The 26,218-nt window shown below is 41.2% G+C and overlaps 1 protein-coding gene across 4 annotated transcripts in view; it reads right to left on the reverse strand.

Moving 5' to 3' along the window:
* CAPRIN1 (cell cycle associated protein 1) overlaps positions 1–26,218 on the reverse strand; it is a 33,995-nt gene that overhangs the window by 6,231 nt on the left and 1,546 nt on the right. For 3 of the 4 annotated variants that reach the window (XM_056850991.1, XM_056850992.1, XM_056850988.1), the window contains exons 2-11: positions 20,189–20,251; positions 18,478–18,564; positions 10,443–10,681; positions 10,261–10,343; positions 6,650–6,787; positions 5,828–5,880; positions 5,657–5,743; positions 2,818–2,973; positions 2,329–2,437; positions 1,576–1,637 (exon numbers count right to left, since the gene is read on the reverse strand). In XM_056850991.1, the coding sequence (XP_056706969.1) occupies positions 1,576–1,637; positions 2,329–2,437; positions 2,818–2,973; positions 5,657–5,743; positions 5,828–5,880; positions 6,650–6,787; positions 10,261–10,343; positions 10,443–10,681; positions 18,478–18,564; positions 20,189–20,251 (1,077 nt within the window). The remainder of the gene's footprint in view (positions 1–1,575; positions 1,638–2,328; positions 2,438–2,817; positions 2,974–5,656; positions 5,744–5,827; positions 5,881–6,649; positions 6,788–10,260; positions 10,344–10,442; positions 10,682–18,477; positions 18,565–20,188; positions 20,252–26,218) is intronic. The other variant, XM_056850989.1, reaches the window with a different exon arrangement.

Genomic DNA, 26,218 nt, shown 5'->3' on the forward strand with positions numbered 1-26,218 from the left:
ACAACTAGTCTTCCATTAGAGTAAATACTGCAATTTTTTTTTAAAAAAAACAGCTAAAATAAGTAGTAACAAAAGTACAAGTATCTAAATGCTGGTTATGACGTTTGGACTCACAATCATGTTCTTTATGTGATGGGATAGGACTGGGCATGTAGAGCATGTTTACACAACAGTCTGCATGAACTGGTGAAAAAAGCTTATGGGACTGCACAACATATGCAATATGTGTAGGTTTTTTCCTGGATCAAAGCAGTAGAATAATACAAACTAAACAATTTTTTTACCTACTTATATGCATGACTGCACAGCTCACACAAGACAACACTCTCACAGTGTTGAGCAGATGCACTCCTGAGGCGCAGTTCCAACTCCCAATATGTACAGGGTACTACCATATGCCTGATGGATGAACCAAGCTGAAGTCCAATAACTAATTCAGTGGACATGAATTAACTAGTATGGGGGACCCAATTATATAATTTAAGCGCATTACTTAAATTTGTGTCAACACTATAAAATGAATCAATTAGAAAACTTTCCTGTTACTAGCGTAATATAAAATTTTAGCTTCCATCTTTTCTGGAGCATGGGTTTCTCATCTTTTCTAGATTAATCTCTTAATTTAGCTGAACCCCCTAATTTGAGCCTAAATTGTTAGATCAGCAAAGTAATTAAATTACTGCTACAGCAGAAATAGCTGAGGAAATGCAACGAGAAGATAACTGGTAACACAGGACAGTTTCAAACATATTTCAGAATTTTTTTTGTGTAGAATTTTTAAAAGGCTTAGAACAAGCAGAGGAAAACCTGTGTTTCTAATGTAACTATTTGTCTATGTTGCTAGACATAATGTTACGAAGTATTTACCAAAGAGACAGGCAAGGCAAACTGGAAAATGAACTACAAGTTCAGCAAACATGCAAGGACATCTAATATTTTCATTATTATGTAATAATGCCATTAAAATTTGCCTGGGCCTACCACATAGAACTCCATCCAAAAATTATGTTGCAAGTGGCCACCCATATGGGTAGTGCTTATATGAAGCAGGCCTTAGTCTTCATTTGATTGGACTAGAAAGAAATGCACATTAATTTTCATCTTTAATAGAATGCAGGACAAAACGATCTATTCTGAAGAACTGCTTCATTGATCAATATTGCCAGTTTATCAGGATTATGTAGTAATCACATAACAACTCATTCAGATCTGTTCCATAACAGACATCAAGGTATTATACTCTGTTGGTCAACATATAAACAGCAAATTTGCTATTCTTCCCACAAGGCTCCCTCGATACTGGTGCCCTTAGTTATTTTACTTCCCCATAGAAGTAGCTGAAGACAATAAGAATGTGATCTGAAATAACCAACGCTTATAATCTCCATTAGTGGCCTTGCATAAATTTTCTATGACAGCAATGTGAAAGACTCTGAAGTTAAACTTCATTTAGTACTCAAGGACTTGTCCATCTATAAACACCACATTTAAACTAACTTCGCAATGTTTAAAATGTACCACACACACACACTCAGCAAACACACAGTGTCATAGTCTGCAAGGTATTCCTCTTACCTGTGTAGCTTCAGGCTGCACAGGAACCTGGGTAGGCTGAGCAAGTCTGGATTCACTATGAACTGGAAATACAGTAACATTTGCCATATTAAGAGCTGCATGCAATTAACTACTGCTCTTCTGTACACTTAGTTCTTATATATTTGTGTTGTATATCATTCTTATATAATCTTCTACATAAGTTTTTAAACTCAACTAACAGCTGCAAGATCAGCTGATCCTATCAGGCTCTTCACAAACTAGTAACTGTTCAGTCTTTGATGAATACTCCTAAAACTACTAGAGTGGCAAAGCCATTAATCAAATTATGAACAATAGTTCAGCCTAGTAGTTCACTTGAAAACAAAACTACAAGACTATTTCTATCTTTTTTTCTCTCCAATGGGGACCAAAGCAGCTTGCATCTTTCTCCTGTCCTCCATTGTATCTTTACAACAAGCATACTGGTAAGGTACGTGAGGCTAAGGAGAATATGAGTGGCCCAAGGTCACCCAGCAAGCTTCCGTGGCAGAGTGGGGATCCCAACTTGGGTCTCCCAGATCCTTGTCAAACACTAGAACCACTACACCATGTACTACAGGTATTTCTACCAATCCCTTTTCATGAAATTACACAAGCTAAGTTCATGAAAAGATCTAAATACGCAATCACTATCACCAGATTTAGTTTTCTGAGTATTTAGCAATTTGGCACATGTGAATTATGTTCAACTGTTGCCATACTCTTAACTAGGTACAATTTACCATTACAAACCTGGAGGGCAAACCATCTGTGGCATGTCCAAGTTTTGTGCTGGATTCATGGGCTGGGCTGAAACAATAGCAGGATCGAGCGCCTGGTTGTCAAATTCCAGCATGGAGTCCTAGATAATTAAGATAAGACTCAAGCATGTTACACTAGAAGTCCCTTCCAGAGTGCTAAATAGCCAGGGGCTCAACTCTGACTGAAATCAATGGGAATGGCTAGATCATAGGAAACAATACTAACGAAGTGAAATCCTTTCTGTTTTTCTACATGATAGACTGATGTTAAACAACAGATTCCTCCTGTTGCTGCTTTCCTAGGCCTCCCCAAAAAGACTCTTGAGGAGAACACAATGAGGCGCAGCATGAGAAACGGGCTGAAACAGATGTCCGTGGAAATCACAGAACCCTCTTCCCATGCAACAACAGAACTGCCTTCCACTAACTCAAGAGCTGGTTTGGATGCGAACAACTGAGCATCTGTGAAGAAACTACATACCTGCATGAAGTTGTAGGGGCCTTGCATTTGGGCCATAAGGTCTTGTACTCGTTGTCTCCTAACAAGAGGATCAGCTTGAGCCACAGTAGTAAGCGTATGGGGATCTGGTACTGGAGGAGATGTAGCCTGTGGTTGTTGCTGGAGTGAATTTACCACCTACATCAGATGACATCAGAAATGGTCAAAATATGAGAGAGTCTGTCAGAAGGTTTAGTAGTGGCCCATTATGATGATCAAGTTGCTAAATCCACAATATACATAAAACAAAACATTTTTTTAGCAGCAGTAAGTATTAAACAACACAAAATAAACAATTCTGGCAACCTCTTTAAAATTACCTAGAACTGCAACAAAGTAACACAAGGTTGATTTTGAAGTTAGAAGTACTACTTCTTTAGCTTAGATAAAGATAGGAACAACTGAGAGGTAAAAGTCAGTAAGCGTCAACGGTAGTGAAACCTGGAAATCTGATGCTGGGACAGCAGTTTATCTCCAGGCTGGGTGGTTTTGCTCACATGTCTGATCATAATAATGATCAAAAGAGAATTTACCCCAAGACTGGCAATTAACCCTATATGTTCTCTTCAATACTGCCTGCTTGTATGAGCATGTCCATCCTATACCCTTTCCTAGCACTCCAGCCTCCTTGGTGGGCAGACACCCGTAAACACGGCAACACTCATAACTCATATGATAAGGCTATTGATCTGGCACTTCCTTGGTAAATAACCTCATCAATATACTTTCAAATACTCCTTCCCCAATTGTATTTGGGACATTTCCATTCATGATTAACAGTAACAAATACTCCTTCAACAAAGAGCAATCCTAATTTAGTAAATATGAGGCAAATTCAGCCATTCTATGGGAGTAAATTCTTACAGCTTGTGTCAATGGCTTGGATCCTAAGCTTTGCTTCCATTGCCCCCCTGTTTGTTGCAGAGGTGATCCTCTACTGATGAATGTTTTCTACTGAGCTTCTGGGTTCATTGAAACACTCTAATCTTGCAAGAGTAGAAACCCCTAGTGCTTGGAAGAACACTGTGCAGCAGAAGGCAAGGCTTAAGATCCACACAAAATTAGCTCCTACTATTAGTTCGAGTAAAACCATTCAGATTTTATGAAATCAAACATCTGCTCAAATGATTTAGCTTCTAAAGATATGTTTCATGTTTGTGTGCTACATGCATTAAGCCAAAACATACAGGTTAAGATGTTCAGGGAATCATCATCACTACATACTACCTCCAGTCCGCAGAACTAAATTATAAAGCACAAATAAATCCAAAATTAGCATTTCAAGCAGCAAAGGACTAGAACAAACACCTGCATAATACAAATAAAAGGTACAGGTAGCATTATGTTTGTAATATAATTTGTATTTATAGTTCCTAGAGCTTTACTTGATTCAAATGTAATTCCATTGCTCTGAAGTATCAGGATTTAAAACAGATAGTTCTTCTTCCAAAACTTTCACATACACACAAGATTTACCCTGCAACCTCATGATTAGCAATTAAGTGACAGAATTTCTTAAAGAGAAATAACCGAAGTTTGCCATGAACTGTCTGTTTACATACTAAAATAAAAGTAAGAGCTTTGAAACTACAGATGTCAAATGCTTTCAGCTTTTAGGAGTACATATGCTAATTCTGTGTGCAATTCCAGTGCCGATACTACTGACAAAGTCGGCAGAACAAAGACTAGAAATCTGCTTCAATAGGATGATGCCACCTTCTCTTCTCACATTTGAGACAACAGTAGACAAATCTTAGTTTCTATTCTAAGTTAAAATAATCAAAGTTTTGTGCTCATACACACTAGAAAGTCTTCTCAGCCTAAATGGATACATTACTTCCAACTGATATCAAAACAATCTGAAGAGCAAAGCAGGTTGTATGATGTCAATGGAAAGAATACAGAAAGACTTCAATAACTATCAGCAACTGTATGACTAAATATTAGTTTCAAACTAGTATTGAAAAAATAACCTTATGAGCTTATCTCAAAATCTTGTCGAAGGCTTTCACGGTCAGAGTTCATTGGTTCTTGTAGGTTATCCGGGCTGTGTAACCGTGGTCTTGGAATTTTCTTTCCTGACGTTTCGCCAGCAGCTGTGGCAGGCATCTTCAGAGTGGTAACACTGAAGTAGTAACAATTCTACCAACTATTTTGTCAGATTGCACAGAGAAGCCATTGAAATTCATAAACATCAGCACAACTTTAACAGAAAATAAGAGAGTTTAAGAATGAATAAGGCTTGGCTTCCTGCCCTGAAAAACCTCCAGACTAACAAAGGCTACAGTCAACAATAGCCATGCAGATTAGCTTTGGATTTCACACATTACCAGATCATTTCAGGATACAATGCTTCCACATTAACATACCACACTCTCATTAGTACATTATCTTGATACTTACAGGACAATGATTAGCACATTACGTCTGCAGGACAGTACTCAGCTCAAACCCAACCCCTCTCTGGCTCTTCCTACACACTTGACACTGAGAGACACTGTCCTTCAGTGTTACTACTCTGAAGATGCCTGCCACAGCTGCTGGTGAAACGTCAGGAAAGAAAATTCCAAGACCACGGTTACCCAGCCCGGATAACCTACAAGAACCAATTATCTCAAAATCCTTCCCATGTTCACTATAAGGATTATCTCATTTAAATCCATATACTTGAACGGTAGCTTAACTTTCGACTGTATTTGGTCTACGAAGTTCAGCTCACACTAGCTACACCATAAACCTATTTAGATTATAGCTGCATACCAGTTATGACAACGGAATGAAAATGATTGCAACTTTACCTACAGTGTACAGAACACCTTACCTCAACAGTTTCAACTGTCCACTCATCTACCTGTTCCTTCTCACTACTGCTGAACTGAGTCTCTGCCATGAACTGTCTGTTTACATACTAAAATAAAAGTAAGAGAGTACAACAGTAAGACAGCAGCATTCACTTTTAAAAGGTGACTACAATCTTTCCACTCAACAATACCTCTGTTGATTCAACTTCACTGGGTTCAGTGTATTCTTCTGTTGGCTCTGGCTCTACAAGGAGAACAGATCTTTTTAGGCAAACTGTATTAAATATATTTGTATTATAATTGCAAATGTACCCCTTTCATATTTTTTATATTCAAGACCATGAAAAAAAGTATACCCCACTCTGCTCAACAAGCTTAGAAACACAGCTGTGACATCACATGGACACTGCTTAAGAACTGTAAACTAATTTTAGAATTAACATATGTTCATTAAACTACCTAATTTTTGAAGTAAGTGAAGTCGGCTCTCAAGCAATTGCGGCTGCAACAGTTTAAACTGAAAGCCAGCAGGTATTCAAGGAACTGGCATCCTTATTTAATAGCAAAGGAACAAATTTTGACTGTCCTGTTTTGCAACCATCATAATCAGTATTTGCATAAAGTTCACTTTATTTCAATAAGAGTAAATCAGCTATCTAAGGCAAGGAGTTAATAATTCAAAATTTATACATTAACAAAATAAGCCTACATTTTATGTAAGTTGGCCATGACAGCAATAATATATAAAGCTGCAGTACAAATTTCACACAAGGGTTCGACGGGGACAGGAGAGAGAGCAGAAATGCAACTCTATATCACAGGAACAGTCACGTCTACAAGTATAAGATCTGCTCCTTTTCCGTGGCTCACCCTAGCAATTAACTACAACTAAGAATACAACATGAATGCAAATTGGAACCCAGAGGCAATTATATGCATATTTATTTGCTAGTTAACACCCAATGTGGGACTTCACTGAATAAACATGCACAGTAAAAAGCAGTCTGAATTACCAGGTGCTGCAACAGGATCCTCCACTGCCGGTGCAGGGGCCGTCTCCTCTTCTTCGCATAGTCCATTTTGATGGCTGTGGGTACTATCGAAGTAAGTTGTTTGCAGAATGCGTTCAATGACTTCTTTTAGGGCTTTATCTATAAATAAAACAAAAGAGATGGCAACGTTTTCAACCGCTTCCCTCCTTTTTCATTCATTTTATCAAATATTCTAACCAACTGCTCTACACACTTTTAACAGGTATATAAAAATATTTAACATGGATACAGCTATCCTGAAGCCTCAAATTCTTCAAGACAGTCTTTTGATATGAATGGACGATGTAAGCGCACATGCATTTAAGAGATCTGAATGTTTGCCCTCCTATGCTTATTTAAGAGAATATATGCTGGCACAGGGCCTGTTAAACGTGTTGTTGTTATTGTTTTCCTATGGAACTGGTGAACATTACATGGCTTCACAGCACCACTGAAAGGAACCTGGAGGACTCCTATTGCTGCTCTTTGTGGCCATGTCAATATAAGCCAACAGGCAAACAGACAAATCACACCCTATAATAGCATGAAAGAGTAGTCTCATTTCTTTCATCAGTGAGTCATTGTCTCTCCCCTCCCCCACCCGGTGAGATGTTGTTTGTATCACCAACTTCATGTTCACTGTGCTGTATGAAAGAATGATCCAGCTGCTACAACAGCAAAGGTATCTGACCTGGTTATAAGTGTGCAATATGGGAAGCTGACATACATCTGAACAGACACAAGAAGGATTGCCATTCTGAGGGCTAGCTGGCAAAGTACTGATTTTAAATGAAGGAAGTGAGCTGCAACAAAGCTAAGCTAAAATTTCTAATTGGATGGGGATGCCAAACAAAAATGTTTAGATTGAAAAGGGATGTGTAACTTCCTGTAGTGTCACTGTAGTTAAAAGCAGGAAAAAATGTCTAACAGGTACACATACAATGATGTTTGAAGAGAGCAGATAGGCAAAGGAAACCAGTGCTTTTAAAACTATTTTATTTATTAACTTCATTTATATCCCACTTTTCTGCACACTGGGGACCTGAAGTGGCACAGTCGTGCATTGTGACTGCAGAAAAGGACATAAGTTAATGATCACAGGACCAATTTGTCCTGCTCTCATGTGGAAAAGTTTAAGTGTGAACAGGTTTGTTAAGAAGGTGGTTGCACAAAGTCTTGTGTATCTTAATTATAGATGAGTGGTTAGGATCCCATGATGAAAGTGCTCTTCAGCTATATGGGAGGGGTTAGTTCACAGCCAATTGCATCAGATTACATGACAGATAGCGCGACTCTGTTTCCATGCTATTTAAACATAGAATAATGAATTAAAATGAGAAGTTAATAGAGTCATTAATAAATAAGATGCAAACAGACAATGCACAAGTGCACAGAAACCTGTACATAGAACTCCAATTTCCCCAATTAAACTGGAAGCGACCATTTTATGAAACACACAAAAATTGTTCTCACACAGCCCCTGATTTGCATCATTCAGTGTAATCAAATTCTGACACGGCCAGCAGTATAACTGGATTTTTCAGATTACACATATGGACAATAGTAGTACCAATGCCATGAAGCCATAAAAGCCAAAAAAAAGCAGCTTCCAAAGACATGAGCTCCACCAAGATGGCTATGTTTAACAACCAGAAAGATATCACCACCATACCCCATTGGACAACTTCCAGAAGTATCTAAGCTGGCTACTACCAGAAAACCAAATACTAAGTTAAACAGACTATTTGTCCCATCCATGTCAATTCATGAATCTGCATCAAACAAACTGATAAAGTTAGCCTACAAAAGTCTTCCTACAAAAAGCCTCATCTCAAAACATATACGAGAAATTTGTCATAAGACATTTCTAAGGAACAGTCTGAAGAGGTACTCCATGAACACTAAAACAACCAATTAAACATCAAAAATAGTTTTCAATCCAAAATCAGACTGCTGCAAAAACTAACACAATTATTTCAATGAAGATAGGGTAACTACTGAGACAAAAAAAGATATAATTATTACTAAAATGTGTTTTTTTTAATTAACATTCATATCCTACTTTTATTCAAATCAACAGGAACCAAAATGGCTTAAAAGTTAAAGGTCCCCTGTGCAAGCACCAAGTCATTCCTGACCCATGGGGTGACGTCACATCCTGACGTTTACTAGGCAGACTATGTTTATGGGGTGGTTTGCCATTGCCTACCCTACTCATTTTACCGACCTCGGAAGGTTGAGTCAACCTTGAGCTGGCTACCTGACTTCCGTCAGGATCGAACTCAGGTCGTGAGCACAGCTTGGACTGCAGTACTGGAGCTTACCACTCTGCACCACGGGGCTCCTTAAACAAAAGTACAATCATTTTATCATCACAAATAAAAAGAAGCAAACCGCCACTCACGGACCACCAAAAGCACATCAGAAAGCACACATTACAGAGCCTTCAAAATTTGTGGAAGGTTGGAGCCTTCCTCACATTCTCAGGAAGCCCATTCTACATCATGGGTGCAGCCACTGAGGAAGCTCACATTAGAGCAAAGGGCATCGAAGACCAGCTAATTCTGCCTAATAACTAATGATCAGAGCAGTCTTGTTGACACACATTTAAAAGTCCTGTACTTCTTCATGTGTTCTGATTTTTTTAAAAATTGTAGTCTTAAATTATAATTGTCCTGCTACAATGTTTTCAACACCATTGGCAGATTTAAAAAATCAACTTTACTTTCTTAACTGAAGAATTCTTTAAAAGGCTCTATTTTTTTTAATTCACTTTCTCCAAGTACAACTGAAGGTAAACATTTCCTATTGTTTGCATATGATCACATTAGGTTAGTTTAGCATCTATAGACTATATATGAGAGTCCAATACACCCACTGAAGAGCCCCGTGGTGCAGAGTGGTAAGCTGCAGTACTGCAGTCCAAGCTCTGCTCACGACCTGAGTTCAATCCCGACAGAAGTCGGTTTCAGGTAGCCGGCTCAAGGTTGACTCAGCCTTCCATCCTTCCGAGGTCGGTAAAATGAGTACCCAGCTTGCTGGGGGTAAAGGGAAGATGACTGGGGAAGGCACTGGCAAACCACCCCGTAAACAAAGTCTGCCTAGGAAATGTCGGGATGTGACGTCACCCCATGGGTCAGGGGACCTTTACCTTTTTTTTTTTTTAAATACACTTGCTGGTCCTCCAGCTAGATTTCTTTAAAATATCTGCTACAGGATCTTCTCCCAGCTATCAATTACTAGTATTTGTCTCACATGCATAGGAAACCTCTACTATTTTTCCCCCCTACATGAAGTAAAATTCTGTTTAGAAAGTTCTTCCGATAACCTAGTTTCTGGAAAGCAAAGCGTTGCTAAGCACCATCAGCTCCACAATAGTGATGTACAAGCAGAAACCAGCAAATAGCTTCCATTAACTGCTGAATAAGGTTGCATCAGTATAGAATACAGCATGCTGTGAATTTGCATTTTGTTAACTATTCAAATTCTATACAAATACTGACACAGAAAATGAATTAGCCTGAATATTCCAACAGATTGGCATTTGAAGTGCCACTTTAGCTCTATTGTTATTAAAGTGAAAGTATACTTACAGGTTGTTCCACATACAGGTTTTTCCTTTCCTTCCAATAAGTCCCAGAGATGAATGGATGCCTGTTCATACTGATCACTCAACCTTCAACAAAAATATTAACGGAAGCATAACATATCTCAAAACTCACACAGTGCAAAAGAACTAAATAGGCTGCTTCATTAGTGTAATCTATTGCAATACCTCACATTCATGTCCCGTTCAGGTTCAACTAGCTTGTAAAATTCATCTAGTGTTGACAATTCTGCCTCTGTTAATACCGGCACTCCATTTGTTCCTTGTTTTAGATCATTGCGCACTTCATCATCACCCAACTTGTCCAAAATGTACTGTAGTTCAAGTACTGTTTTTAAACGTTTTTGTTCAGCTTCTTCTCTCATTAGTTGTTCCCGTCTAGCTGTCTTCTTTATCGTTTTCTGAATCTAGTAAGAAAACAACAACGCATGCAGTTAAAAATCACTGTGACTTCGTTTAACTTATAAATTTGCAGAAAAAGCTTTTTTAGGCAGCACTTGGTTAACCGGAAACTCACGCCCAGGACCTGCAGGCTGTTTCACCGTTGCACACTCAGTGCTGCCATTGGCCACAGGGCCCAGCGACAAAAGGACAGCAGTGTTAAAGCAGGACATAGTCAAGCCTGGGGCTCAGTCAACACCTGCCATCTGCTTCACCATTGTTCGCCAAGCTGGGCCTGCTGGACAATAGCACCGAGGGGGCCGTGCTGCCACCCGTCTGCCACTGCTACTCTCTTGCTGCCAGGTAAAAGCTTTGTTCACCAGCACATTCAGTAAACCAACAACCCCTATTACCCATAGACACTGGTTAACAAAGCTATTACTGTACAGGGCTCTGTAGTAAAATAAAGGCAGGGTAAACTTTTAAATCCAACATCATCTACACACTTGAGTTGCATTTGTCATACTTTCTGAAAAGCCAAACTCAGGTTCAAGTTCCGTAAGCTACTGGACACCACAGTGACTCTTTAGCAAAGGATTGAGTAAAATGTCTAGCTGCTGGCATTGTAACTCATCCCTTAAGCATATGCTTTGGGTGTGTACGGTCATTCAATTTTTCTGGGAAGAAGGTATTGGTCATATCAATTTTGTATTAGAATCTTCACTGATTTTTGAGAGCGCTTATTTACATCTAAACTATCCGCCCATCTCTTGGAGGCTAGCCAATGGTCAACGAAAACGGCCTTTATGTGAAATTACTACAGCTAGAAGATTCGTATTACAGCATTGGAAAGATAAAAGCCCAACTGCGGTAAATCAATGGATTGAGGATCTTAGAATGCTATCAATATATGCATGCATAGCAAATAGGACGACAATCGCATATGGACTTATTTTTAGATATTTGGAAACCCTTTATAGAAACTTATGCGTAGATACGCCACCACTGTTGTTAAAATTTTATATGCATATGTTTTTTCTTATTTTAAATTTATTTACGGCCCATTCCTGAGCGTTGCGGCAGCTGGGAATAATGTAGCCAAGGAGCCACCGCAGTGTTCCAAAGAGAATACACGGCTGCTGCAAGGCTTAAAAAAGCCTTTATAAAAACAAAAAAATAGAAAATGGGGGGGGGGGAACCCCATAGAGAAAAGCGAGGCTGCGCCAGCAAAAACCTAGCGCAGCACTGCTGAGGCGTGAGGGGGCATTCCCAGCCTGAAAGGGGTAAGGAAACTGCCTACTGGCAGCTCCGCCCCCCAGAACACCCCAGGAGTGCTGGCGTCCGGACTTGCACCATTGGGAAGCTGTCGGGAAGTTGCGCCAGCATCCCAGGGCCGCACTGCCATGGCAGTCCAGGGAGGCCAGCGTGAGCGCCCCAACGCCGACGTCCGTGCCAATTTTGGCGCTGCAAGTGGCACAGCCACTTGTGCACCTCCTGAGGACTTTCAGCCCAGAACCTCAGGAATGGGCTGTTGTGTGTGTAAAGTGCCGTCAAGTCGCAGCCGACTTATGGTAGTTGCTTTAAATTAAGTCCCCCCCTTGTTCTTTTTTCCCAATTTTTTGAAAGAACATTTTTTCATAAGCTAACCACACTTCCATATTCAGCCACAACCCATCTGGCGAGTGTTTCTTTGAGGTTGCAGTTTCCTAAGATTTGTAGCCTAATTAAAAAGTTAATTCCAAATGAATTATATTTGATTATATGTTTTATGACTTTTTAAAATTTTATGAGCGTATTTTCCCTGATTACAACAGATCCCCTGACGAAGCCCCAGGCAAAACGCATCGGGATCAGGAATTAGCAATAAAGGATTCATTCAACACCTTGATTCTTCTGTTTGTTCACATGGCATCAAACCAGCACCCCCATTGCTACCCCTTCACACTCGCTTTTTCTATCTTCCCACACAGCTTTGGTTCAGACAATATGCAAAACCATCTTATTTTAGCTGTAATTCGTTGGTAAAACTAGGACTGGGCCCACAATCAGTGAAGCATGGCTCCGCTACTGTCACTTGTTTCCTGCCTCCCTGCAAAAGACCCAGGCTATCTTGTGATACCCAATCACTGTCAAAGCCTCCCTGGTGAATCACCAACCCCACTTATCACTGGTTGCTGGGAATGCAAGGGCAAGGAAACTTCTGAACTGGGCTGAGCCATGCTCAGAGGAAGCAGCAAGGCTTTCACATTAACTCTTTTCTCTCCTCAAGCCAAGGAAAACATCCGATTCCAGTTTCAGTTCAACTCCCACATGTAAACTCAACTGAATTCCCTCCAAGCATCCGGTCTCAGCTCTAAGACATGCTTGCAGTGGACAACACACACATGCACAGGGTCTTACTTATACTCCCTGGCAAGTTTTCATCTCAGCGCAAACTTCACTGTTCCCCACATACCTGGAGTATTCAGTACAGAGTTGCCAACCACACAAAAGCCCCTTGAAGGGAAACACTGGGACATGGAGTTTTGCTTTCCCTCCATTCAGTGACCCCCTTCCTCCAGCCACCGTCTCAGTGTAATAAATGTAAATAGGGTGCTTGTGTAAGCTGAAACTTAATCCTGACAAGACAGAGGTTCTCTAGGTGAGTAGAAAGGCAGACTTGAGGTATCTCCTGCCTTGGCAGAGGTTATACTCCCCTCGAAAAGCCAGGTTTGCAGCTTGGGAGTGCTGATATACCCAGCGGTCACCATGGAAACCAGGGGGCTGCAGTGGTTCAGAGTACTTTTGCCCAGGTTTGGCTGGTGTGTTAGCTGTGCCCATTCATGGGTCAGTCAAATCTAGCCACAATGATCCATGCCTTACAACCCATTCCTGAGCTTTCAGCGGCCAGGGATGGCGCGGCCAAGGCAACGCCTCCTAAGTCGTTCCCCAGCCGCCGAAAAGCTTTAAAAATCCTTTAAAAACCTTATTTTTAAATGGGGCTTTTAGCCCCATTAAGAACAGCAATGCTGCACCTGCAAAAAAGCAGTCGCAGCAACGCTGTTCTCCCTGCCAGTGTGCCAGGTCGAAAGGGCACAGGAAGTTGTCTATCGGCAGCTATGCCCCCCAGCATGCCCCAGGAATGTCCCCCCGGCACAGGGCTTTGCTCCAGTGGGAAGCCAGAGGAAGGCCCAGCCGGTGTCCCTGGGCAGCGCTGGCAAAGCAAAGCTGGGAGACTGGCGTCAGGCCTCCCCGCCAGTGTTGGGGCCACTCACCGTGGCATAAGTAGCCTGGGCACAGGCGCAGGGCCCCCCAATGCTGGCACAGTCCCTTTTTGGCCTCCTCAGGACTTTTGTCTTTGGAGGTCAGGAATGGGTTGTTAGTTACATCTAAACTGGAGCATCACAATGTGCTCTATTTGGAGGTACTCTAGAAGAGCATTTAGAAGCGGCAGCTGGTGCAGAATGCTGCAGCTAGACTGCTGGTTGGAGCCAGCAAATGGGAACGTGTGACCCCAATACTACAGCAATTACACTAGCTGCCAATCAGCCCACAAGCCCAATTAAAGGTGAGAGTTTTGTCCTTTAAAGCCCTTCCTCCAGCTTCCTCCGTCAAGAGTCTGGGAGTGATGTTCAATGCCTCACCTTTAGAGGCCCTAGTCAAGTAGACTGCCAGGACGGCACTTTTCCACCTTCACCAGGTCCAGCAGCTGACCCCCTATTTATCCCATACCAATCTAGCCACAATGATCTATGCGATGGTCACCTCTAGACTAGACTACTGTAATTGTCTCTATGCAGGGCTACCCTAGAAGTTGTTCCAGAAATTGCAGCTGGTCCAGAATGCAGCGGTGCTGGTCTTGACAAGGGACCCCATGGTCAGCACACATTCAACCAGTGCTCCACCAGTTGCACTGGCTCCAGATTGAATTCCAGATCAAATTCAATATTTTGGTATTAACCTTTAAAGCCCCTTAATGGTCTTGGACCACTGTACCTTTGGGAACACCTCTCCCTATATATCCCCCAGAAAGGTACACCTCTCCCTATATACCCCCCAGAGAGCCCTACGATCAGTTGGAAATAACTTGTCAGTGGACCCTGGCCCTAAGAATGTCTGGCTGTCCTCGACCAGGGCTTTTTTGGCCCTCGCCCCAGCCTGGTGGAATTCTCTGTCTAATGACACCTGTGCCCTGCGGGACCTGGCCCAGGCAGAGATGTTCCACCAGGCCTATGGTTGAGGACAGCAATGGTAGCCATCTGAAACTGGCCTCCCTCCCCCTCCCCCTGCCTCCTCCGTCCTGCCGTTTCCCTTTCTTCCCCCCTTTTTCTCCCTCCCTATTTCCCTGATCATCCCTATCTCCTCCATATTGTTTCCTTTCCCCTGTCCATCTCTCACCCCCTCCCCTGCATGGCATGACATCAACGATACTTGACGAAATGACAGTCACCATTAGAACACCTATCCTTACAGGAAAAAAATTATTACGACACCATTTAGAATCACTGCAGTTATTGATAAAGCCATTAAATACAGCATTGTTAAAATGTTTTAAATGTTTTAAAGTTGTTATGTATTATATTTGTGATGTTGAGCTGCCCTGAGCCTGGCTTTGCTGGAGGGTGGGGTATAAATAAAGTTTATTATTATTATGACATGGCTTGGAACCAGGGTATCTGAAAGACCATCTTCTCCCATATGTTCCTGCTGGAAATTAAGATCACAGGGAGAGGCCCTTCTGACTGGCCCGCCAAAGTAGTTCATCGGATGGGTACATGAGAGATGGTCTTTTCAGTGGCAACCCCGCAGTCATGGAACAACCACCCAGGGAGGTGTGCCTAGCTTCCACACTTTAAATCTTTACAAGACAACTGAGGATGGCATTTGAGTAACCTAGTTTTTCTATTTATTGGCTGTCTTAAATTGTGATTTTTAACGCATTTTATTATTATTGCTGTTGACAATGTAAGCCATCTGGTGTTCCATGAGGTGGAAAGGCAGCTAAAATATTTATCAATATATAATAAATAATAACAATTAGCCACTACGTAGCGAACTGGCCCTTTAACTAACAACGAAGGTTCCTGGCAGGCCGCTGCCTTGGATGGTCACTGGTGGCAGGGAGCAAGTGAAACCAAGCGGCCCTGCAGTACAGGTAGGGTTCCCATTTTCCCTCTTATGGCAGGAGAACTCAAGGAAATTTTGGCCCTTGCCTGCCGATGCTCACCTGTTAAGATTATCATAGAGTTCATGGTAATCCCTAGAGCTACCAATGTCACTTCCAGGTAGTTCTAGGAACCACCCGGAACTCTATGGTCAGAACTTTACGAAGTTACTCAGAAAAATTAAGGACCGTGGTTTATACTACTGTGTATAGCTTGCTGAAACTAAGATCCAACTATGTAATTTTGCATCATTTCATGTGTTATGTTAATACTTATGCTTTGCTTCAGTTCTGTTTCAGACTTTTAGTTGGTTCTACAAGTATCCTACTATATTTTTTACTGAATGTCCCACCCGTCAACTGTAATCCATCTGAATGTCCCAACCCGTCACTCTGTGTAATCCATCCTGAGTCCAAGTGAGAAAGACGGGCTATAAATAATGTAAATAAATTAAAAATAAATAAATATGCGGATTGAGTACAGGAAACTAAGATAGTCAGTGCTCTGGTTAGCATTGTTTTCCCCCCATTAGTTTGTTTCACTGGTGTCTTTAAGAGTGGAGACAGGGTAGAGAGGCTGTTGCAAGACATACCCAAAACTAAAAGCTTGATGCTAGCAACGGTCAGAAGGCAAGAATGATTTCATTTCAGACCTGCTCCTGGCAGGCAACTCTGTAGGCAGGGCAGGCATGGAGGACTAGCGAGTGGAATAAACATAATTAAGCCAGGGTACCTTGTTCATACCTAACATAAAATCATTGTTAAGATGAACAGTAGTTAATAAATCAGCTTCATATCATGGCTTGAGGTACCCAAACTAACCATACTTAGGTGTGATGGCATAGGCTAGGACAATCAATTAACTGTGAATAGTGTAATCAAGCCACGATTTCTCATTACATCTGAACTGACACTCAGAGCATTACAGAGGGGTAGCCATGATAGTCTACTGTAACTAAACAAAACAGAAGTACAGTGGCTCTTTAAAGATTAACATGTATTCCTGCATGAGCTTTCAAGAGTCAAAGCTCACCATTTCCATAAACAGAAATGGTCTACAATTGAAGAGATTTTCGTGTGACAGAGTGAGAAAGAAAAGATTCCCCTACTCATAGAAGAAAACAGGGAAGCCTCAGTATACTTCAGTGCTCCTAGATCACAGACCTATTCTTATTACTAATTCAGAAATGAAGGATGTGACTGATGTGTCAAAATTCTTATCAAGTGGCTATAAAATGATATTTCATTCATTGGCTTCAGCAAAATTGGAAGGTGCCAGGGGATGTTGATTATTACTGTGTGTCCCCCACATCCACAGTCCCTCCTGACCCCATTGAAGTTTATCCCAGGGTCACAGGACCCATGGGAACTAGCAGAGTTCCACTGACAAATTAGGGAGAAGAGGCGATTCTACCCATTTCTCCTCCCTCACTGCAGCCTCCTCAACTCACTTGGCTGTTCAGTCCACATGTGTCCTGCACACCAGAACTTTCCCGGGATCAGAACAGATTTGTGAGTTGGGGCTGAGAAGAATGTGGCACACACACACACATTCTTTCCACTGACAAACAGCTGAATCCAATCTCATGTATCCACACCTGATCGAGTGATGAAAAGGCAAGGTGAAGAACTATGTTCAGACAACACATTCTAAATACAATTTGCAACATAAACCCAAAGTCCGTGGTTTTGCATGCTGCCTTCCATTGTGCACCCTACTGAGGTTGATCATCATCTTGTTTAGGGGGATCTTCAATCTACCACACTTTGTAGGGACATCCAACTTCAGCAATTTCACCAATAAGGTCTCTTGTCCATAAACAAGAGATACTAAACCAGCTTGTTGCATAATAGACATCCCACCAACCCCCATTTGTTAAAGTGCCACATTCAGACATCATAACTCATTTTGGTTAGGAAGTCTTCAACTTCAGTGCAAGGCATGAGGGAAGGGAGTGCAGGAGCCCAAGGATTTCAGTCTACAAATAAGTAGTGGCTTTTTTGTGACATCTGAATGCAACCTAAGCCTCCGAAGCACCTTTAGTTTGCTATACAGCATACAGTCACGCCCTTAATTCATGCTAGAAGATTCTGACTCAATACAATACCAAGCAAGGGAAAGTTGATGAAGTAATTGTACTACATGTTGTAAGGCAAACATATTTTAGCCTAAATTTAGGGATCCGACAGAACTCGTATTAAGTAAACATGAAACCATTAAGAGAAAGTGGCGTGACTGCAGCCAGGAAACCACTTTCGGGCTTGTTAACATTTCAAGCAGAGAAACAGAAAGACTGAAACTCAGCCTCCCACTCTTCAGCAGCTGTTAAAAAAGCACACTTGCTCCTAAGGAAAGCTATTTCTTGTAACAAGTCAAGGAAGGGGGCTGTTTCTTTGCTAAATTTTGCTTCAGCAAACCCTCAAATGTACAAATTAACCAGCACTCACTGATTACAGTCTGTGTTCTGATTTCAGGGGCATGAGGGGAGGAGAGAGGCAATAATGTGAGAAGCTATACTGATGTTTTTCATGTAATTGCACACATACTAAACACAGAAACGGCACACATACTAAACACAAAATATAGATAGTTCTGCATAAACATTAATATCTTTACTGTCAAGCACACCGTTTCTTCTCAATGGCTAGTCGGCACTGAAACATCTACTTTCTACTTACATCCTGGCTCAGTGCCATAAAACTCCTCTGTAGTTCCTTAGCGAATTCCAGGTTATTACTGACTTCTTGGTGCTTGGACACAGCATCCTGCAGGAGGGAAGAAAATAGACTGTGTCTCTTTGAAGTGTAATAAAGCAAAGTTTGAGACTTTGCATGACTTTTAATCATGAGTCAGTTATTATTAATCTCTAACATTTAGACAATACATTTTATTTGTATACAACTTTAACAAAGCAGTGACAGAACTCTCAGTTCTCTTAACAATATAACTTGCAGCTCTACAAAGGTTACTTCTTGCCAGACACTAAAAAACTTTCTGTATTTTCTAGCAACCTTCCAAGTTTCCAAACTGCTTCTCTCCCCACACATCCATCCAAGCAGGCAGTATATATATCTGGGTGCTGATGGCCACCAAAGGCCATTCAAATCTTGCTTGGTATAAAAAGAATTTCCATAAGCTCACAAATAACCTCTGAGGCTGGACAGAAACCTGAGAGTCACAAGCTACCGTATTTTTCACTCTATAGGACACACCGCTCCATAAGACGCACCTAGTTTTTAGAGGAGGAAAAAGAAGAAAAAATATATTTTTCTTCTTTTTTCTTCTCTTTCCCCACCGCCCCCCTTCCTGGGACTCCCGGGAAGGGGGGCGGTGGTGGTTTAAACTGCTCTGCGCTGCAGGCAGCGCAGTTTAACCTCCACACACACACCAGCGCTTCCCGGTCCCCAGGCTCAGCTGTTGGGCAGGTCCCCGCCCAACAGCTGAGCCTCTGACCGGGAAGCAGGGGAGGTTAAACTGCTCTGCGCTGCCTGGGCAGGCAGGGCAGAGCAGTTTAAAGACCCACCGCCCCCCTTCCCAGGAGTCACGGGAAGGAGGGCGGTGGGTGTTTAAACTGCTCTGCCCTGCCTGCCCAGGCAGCCGCAGAGCAAATTCAAGACCCACTGCCCCCGTTCCCGGGACTCCCGGGAAGGAGGGCGGTGGGTGTTTAAACTCTGCGCTGCCTGGGCAGGCAGCGCACAGCAAATTCAAGACCCCACCGCCCCCCTTCCCGGGAAGGAGGGCGGTGGGTGTTTAAACTCCTCTGCACTGCCTGGGCAGGCAGCCGCAGAGCAAATTCAAGACCCACCGCCCCCCTTCCCGGGAGTCCCCCCTTCCCGGGAGTCCCGGGAAGGGGGGCGATGGGTCTTGAATTTGCTCTGCGCTGCACTGGGCAGCTGGGAGGGGCCTCCCGCCCCCAGCTGGCTGGCGGCGTCCCAGCCGGCTCCCAGAGTGGCCCGGCTCTGTGCCCTGCTGCTGCTGCATTTGCTCTATAACATGCACTGACATTTCCCCTCACTTTTGAGGAGGAAAAAAGTGCATGTTATAGAGCGAAAAATACGGTAGCTCACTGGACTCTTGCAACCATACAACAACAATTCTTAACAGCTAGAATGACACCTTGAGATTATTACCAATTGGCTACCTCCAATGTTTCCAATGGAGGCATACCAGAAGAGATCAAACACATGTTGTTTTCTCTCCTCGTAACTCACAGAGAACTCCATGCTTTTCTATGACACTTGTGGTCATCTGATTACAATGCATTTCTATCAAAAAACAACAGAATATAGTTTCCCATTCTTCACATCCATAATACAGGATTTACTAAAACAAAGCAAAAATGAACAAATAATTTATAGGAGCCTTGCAATAATGTATCAATTAATTTACCAGCTGATCTTGGTTAAGGCGTTCTCCTTTGTTCATTCGATCTTGATAATCATCAAGTTTGCCCTGGAAACAGAAAATACCATCAACTATGTGCACGTATATAAATACTTCAAAGACGTTTTAATATGAATAGGTGATAGTGATATATTTGCGCTACAATTGTCTGAGGACACAACACGAGTTTATGTTGTGTATCTCAAGCAGCAGTTACAACTCCCTCTCAATGGAATCCTGAGAAGCTGTTTCTATCCAGTTCATACATACATTTTCAGATTGCTTCCTAATTCAAGTTCCACAGGAAAAGCGGAATCTCAGTTTATTTGGATAATTCTTTGCCCATTTGTAATTACTACTGCTCTCTTGAACATGATGCTCCAGTAACCATAGATTTGCATGCCTTTAAAAAAAACCTTAAAACAACTCTTAAATAGTTCTGTCAGAGTATCACTAGAAGGCCCCAAGTGTAGGTACTTGTTTCAATCACCCCCTCCATGAAAGCAACAAAACCCACACTGAGGGCAACTGTGGTGTAGTGGTTAAGCGTCAGACTAGTATCCGGGAGACCCAGGTTCAAATCCCTACTTGTGCCATGGAAGCTCCCCAGGTGACCTTAGGCCCGTCACACACACTCTAGCCTGGCCTACCTCATAAGGTTGTTGCGAGGATAAAATGGAGGAGAGGAGAATGATATAAGCCACCTTGGGTCCCCAAGGTGGGGTATAAATGAATTAAATAAAGAACATATAACCTTGGCGGGGAGAGCTGTCAAACCAGGCTATAAGGAACATAAGACTAAAATGGTCATTCTCAATTTTCAGTCAATCCAAGAAAAGTGATACACCTGGTACTTGAAGTCTAAGATATTACGGATTTTTCTTTTACCAAAATAATGTGAACTCGCAGTTTACTGCTGACTTGCAGATGTTTCTTCTTGACATTTCCAGCCACTAAAGATCAATCACAACAGAAATTGCTCACATGCTGCCATGCTCTTAGCCACTAAGAACAGGAAGGCTATAAGATAATCAAAGCAGTTTTTCTTGTGTTACTCCACCGATGCGTACTGTTTAGTTTTCCACATATAATTCACTAAATGCCAGATTTTGCCAACTACATATGGAAACTGATTTTTACATACAGTTTTGACTGAACTGCTGAGGGAACTGAATTTTACTGTCATTTACCTATTCTACTATTTTCAACTTCAAATGAATATATCAATGTTGTTACCTGGATGACCCACCTAGCAAATGCCATTGTAAAAGTTAAGGTCATCAGAAATGTAAAGGCCTAGGTGGGGGGGGGGAGAGAGAATGAAAAATTGGCTTCCATTGTACAGCACCTTCTTCGAGTCCCCCCCCCCCTTTTCTCTTTGTTTAAAAGCTTAAAACTATTGGCTAGCTAACATCTAATTGCTTGTTCTAGAGACTAACGTACCAAGTTTCTTCAGCCTCTTCCTGTAACTTGGCTATCAGACTAGACTCATCACTGTCTTAACACGTTTTCAGGACATTAATCTCCATCCTGGACATGTCCAGAACACAGTATCCAAATCAGGGTCTTTCCACTATTGAATCAAGTTCAATTTTTCAGATTTTGGAAATAATGATCTCCAGCTACTAAACCAGCTGGGTCAGAAGTTCCTACAGAGCGACTATTTTCAGCTGCTTTTAAGACCCCTCTTACAGTGCAATCTTATGCAGTTACTCCAGTCTAAGCCCATTGAAATGAATGGGTTTAGACTGGGCTAACTCTCTTCAGGATTACACTATTAGTGTGCTGGTAACAAAGATTCCACATCTCCTGCCTCTGTATACACACACAGGAGCAGTAAGATAAAATCACTCAACAGTAGAGAGGACAGGCCAAATTAACGGAATTCCTACATGGAAAAGATATGGAAGAATTTAAAAAAACTTGGGCAAAGGCCGTCACATATTGGGATAAACTGGCAAAAATGGATTTTACTACTTTAATTAGTGAGTTATAGAAACTAGTTTTAATATTTTTATATTTTACTGTTAATAGATATTTTTAAAACTGTTTAGACACTTCTTTGGAAGTCGGGTGATGGGTCACTTTTTATGGTGGGTGGAAGGTTGAAGGGGTATCTTTTTGAATCTTATAATTTTGTAACCATGAATGTACTAATTAGTATAGATACTCTTTTGTATTTTCTTTTTTATATATTATTATTATTGTATTTGTTTGTTTTGTTTTATGTTATAAAAAGTAATAGAAATTTATTTAAAATAATAAAAAAAACAGTAGAGAGGACTGTTTTTTATCACAGGCAGATTCAGAGATCCCCCCCCACTAAAGGTCTCCTTTGCCCCATCAGCTCTCCAGCAAGGGACCCTAGTATCCTAGCACAAAATCCAGTTCAGAGAATTATTCACATTTAAACAATTGTAAAACACTATAATCATTGTACTCTACTTTCATAGTTTCACAACAACAGCTAACTTGTTTGTTTCTGCAGCCAGCATAAGCATTAACTTGGTTGATATTTGTCTTTGGTTATGACAACAACATTTGACTAACGAATTGGTCAAATCTTATTTTGACCGGTCAAGTCACCAAGCCTCCTATTCAGACACCACTGTCAGCACAATTATTGTTCGTCCCATGGTTTTTCCTCTTTAAATGACAAAAACTGTCTAATAATATGGGGGGGGGGGAGGGGAGAGAGACAATAGACTCAACTTATACATAAACCACAGAGTCTTGGGGGAATCCTAGAGTGTCACTCCAATGTGATGATGTCACTTCTGGGTTCATGCTGGAAATGACATTGTAATATCAACATGCTGCCTATTTGCATATCCTTGCCTCTGCCAGGTGCCACTGCTTGGCTAGCAACATATAACACTGTAGACAAACCACGTGAAACCTGAAGTGCAGAGACACACAACAATTTACAAAACTAGAATTAATCATTTATTAATTATTTCTATTTAATGTTTTCAGAATACGGCTAAGTTGTTTCATAAGTATCCTTGGACTAAAAATGTGTACACTACCTCATGTACACACAATGGAGTCACAGTTAATCCTTGCATTGTGGCAAATATACCTGAAGGACACAGTAGTAAATATATACATTTATGATGCACTCTAACATTCTAGGTGCACATCAAAAATCTAATGTCTAGGATGGTTCTAAGCCAATGCATTTTTATTCTTTACAACACAGTGAATACTGGAATTTGCATACAAGAAAGTTCCTTTCTTTGGCAATTTTTATTCTAAGGAAAGCTTTGTTCATATTAAGTTTCACTTTCCACTGATACTTTTATTTTCATTTGATTTGATAAATCTAACCACAGTAGAAACTCAAACTACGTTGTGCTTAGTTCTAAATTGTATGAATATGAATGCAAGCTTTATTAAGAGAGAAGCTATCAAGTTTAAAACTGAAGAGTCTAACTGAAAAGAACATTTAATTGCTAAGTGTCAATTAACCGATTCAACAATCTTGGATCACCACCCAGAAGTAGCTGACAAAGTTCATTTCAGACAAGGAAGTGCTTCCTCTACTGTTGGTCCTGATACTCAATGTGGTGTCTGAAGTCACACTTAGCTGTTAGAAAAGAAGCAGATGCCCCAATTCACTGCACATATGGAAGCAGGCTTCCAAGTGCAAATCCAGTGAAGTATAGTGCTTAACATCAAACTAGAAGCAAGAGACCCAGATTCAAATCCCCATACTCTCATGAAGCTCACTGGCTCAGCTTGGGCCAGTAACGTCTTCTCATTACGGGGAGTAACGTCTTCTCATTACACACATTACGGGGTTGTAGTCACATTGATCAACCCTCAACACTTCCTGATTAAATGCTTTAATTAACTCTACTTAGAGCTGATCTTAAAGATGCCTCAGAAGCCACAATAAGACCAGAATAAGACCAGTAGCAGCACAACTTATCAGGAATGGGTGACATGTTGCGTATTACAACAGTTCTTAGAGATACCCACTAGTTGTCTGTTTCAAGTAAAATTCAAAGTGCTGGTTTTAAAATTTTCAATCCCTCTGTAATCCAGGAACAGGTTATTTTAAGGACTAACTGCTCCCATACATTCCTGCTCTGACATTCTATTCTTCAGCACAGATCCTGTTTCACGTTGTCACGCCCCCCAACAGCAGACATGAAAGTTAGGGCCTTTTTAATGGTGGAACCTCCTGCTGTGGAATGCCCTTCCTCTCTCCCTTCGCCTGTCCCCTCACTTACTGCTTTTAGGTGCTATACCAAGTCATTTTTCTCTATTAATTGGGGGATAATTGGTTTATTCCCTACCCCCAACACTAGTATTTTAGTGGTCCGCTCTGGTTTTCTGCTACTATTCTAAGTTTATTTGCTGAAATTGGTTTTAAATCTGAGTTAGATTTTTGTTTTAAATTATTTGATGAATCTGTAATAGCACTATTATGTTACTTACCTCAGGTGAGGATACAGAGCTGTACATAAATATTTAAACAAAGGAAGAAAATTACATGTCCCCTTCAGCTCCTTGAAGGAAGAGCTGGATTAAAGGCACCACTAAAAATAACAGGGCTATATTGGGGTATTTTGCATTACACCAGAAAGACAATAAGAAGAATATAGCCAAGTATGGAATGCCACAAGGCTCAAAAACAGGCAAACTGCCAAAAGCACTTATCTAAATTCAAAATGGAGAGCAAGGCTGTGTATCCTCTAGCTAGCAACAGAGTACTTCGCTTTGCAAAAGTGGTGATGTTACCTGCCTTTTAATTCCCCCCAACATATTTGGGAAGTTACTCTAAGCAAAATACAATACATTCTGCAAGACCATCTGCCAGGCAATTCTTGTACAGGCAATCTAACTTCTCTTCTTTCAAGAAGTGAAAACCTGGATTACATCCATTCTAGGTAAACAGATAAAGAGCACTGTTACTGATAAAAATCATTTAAAAATACCTAAGGAACAAATTCTCAGGGAAAAATATTAGCATGAGATTTTCTCAGGGGGGGAATAGTAGCAAGTCTTCCGCAAAGACGGGTTTGGTTTTGCTAATACTTTATAATTATTTCTGGGTGACAAAGATTTAAGTGAGGCCATTGCACTCTTTGAATCAAATCACATTTATTGTCTTTACCATAAATCATAACAGAAGGCTTTTACAAGGGCTCATGCTTATATAACACTGCTGGCTTAAATTCCTTAAACACTCCTCAGGAAATTAAGCAACTATGGAACTTGAAAGTAAGTCCTCTTGTGAATCAATAACTGATTAAAAACAACCCTAACACTAACAGTGAAATCCTAAATAAAGTAAGTCTGCATAGGATTGCACTGCAGGACAGCTTTCCCAAAGAAAGTAGAAAAGTTTCAGCGATTATTGTCCCACAAGCAGCCATACCAAGACCAATGCCATTCAATCACAGGGCACTTTCTTCCTTCTTGTACTGTCAAAATAATTTCAAAAATTGGTTATTCCGGTGATTATATATATTGGATGCTTTCCAAGCTAGTTACTAGAATTAAATTTCTGCATATTTTATTAATGATTTACAATTTTTTATACAGTGGACATACATGCTCACATATGATAGTACTGGCATAGACTTTTACCTAGAGTTCCTGAGCAAGACGCTGACACACATAATTCTTACATTACTTCTGAAACTCAGAAATTGTCCATGTTCATTGGGAGAGAGCTGCTGAAAGTAACTGACCAAGTCAGATGTGCGCTCAGTTTGGGCATAGAAGCACATATAAGTAGCAGCTTGAACTCTGCATTACACACTTAACAGGACTGCTAATACAGGTCTGTAAAATGTATTGTTAGCATAAAAATAACAAATTCATTCAAAGTGCTGGTTGTTACCAGTAAGGCCCTAAATGGCTTGGGACCAGAGTACCTGAAGGACCACCTCCTCCCATATTGTCCGGCCCACCAGATGACACCCTCATCTTAAACTCTGCTCTCTGTACCCCTGCCAGCAAAGGTAAGGCAGCAATGAGACAGGGTTTTTTCAGAGCAGGTCTTTGGAATGTCCTCCTACT

Source organism: Euleptes europaea, chromosome 6 (genome assembly GCF_029931775.1).
Source record: "Euleptes europaea isolate rEulEur1 chromosome 6, rEulEur1.hap1, whole genome shotgun sequence".
Taxonomy (NCBI): Eukaryota; Metazoa; Chordata; class Lepidosauria; order Squamata; family Sphaerodactylidae; genus Euleptes; species Euleptes europaea.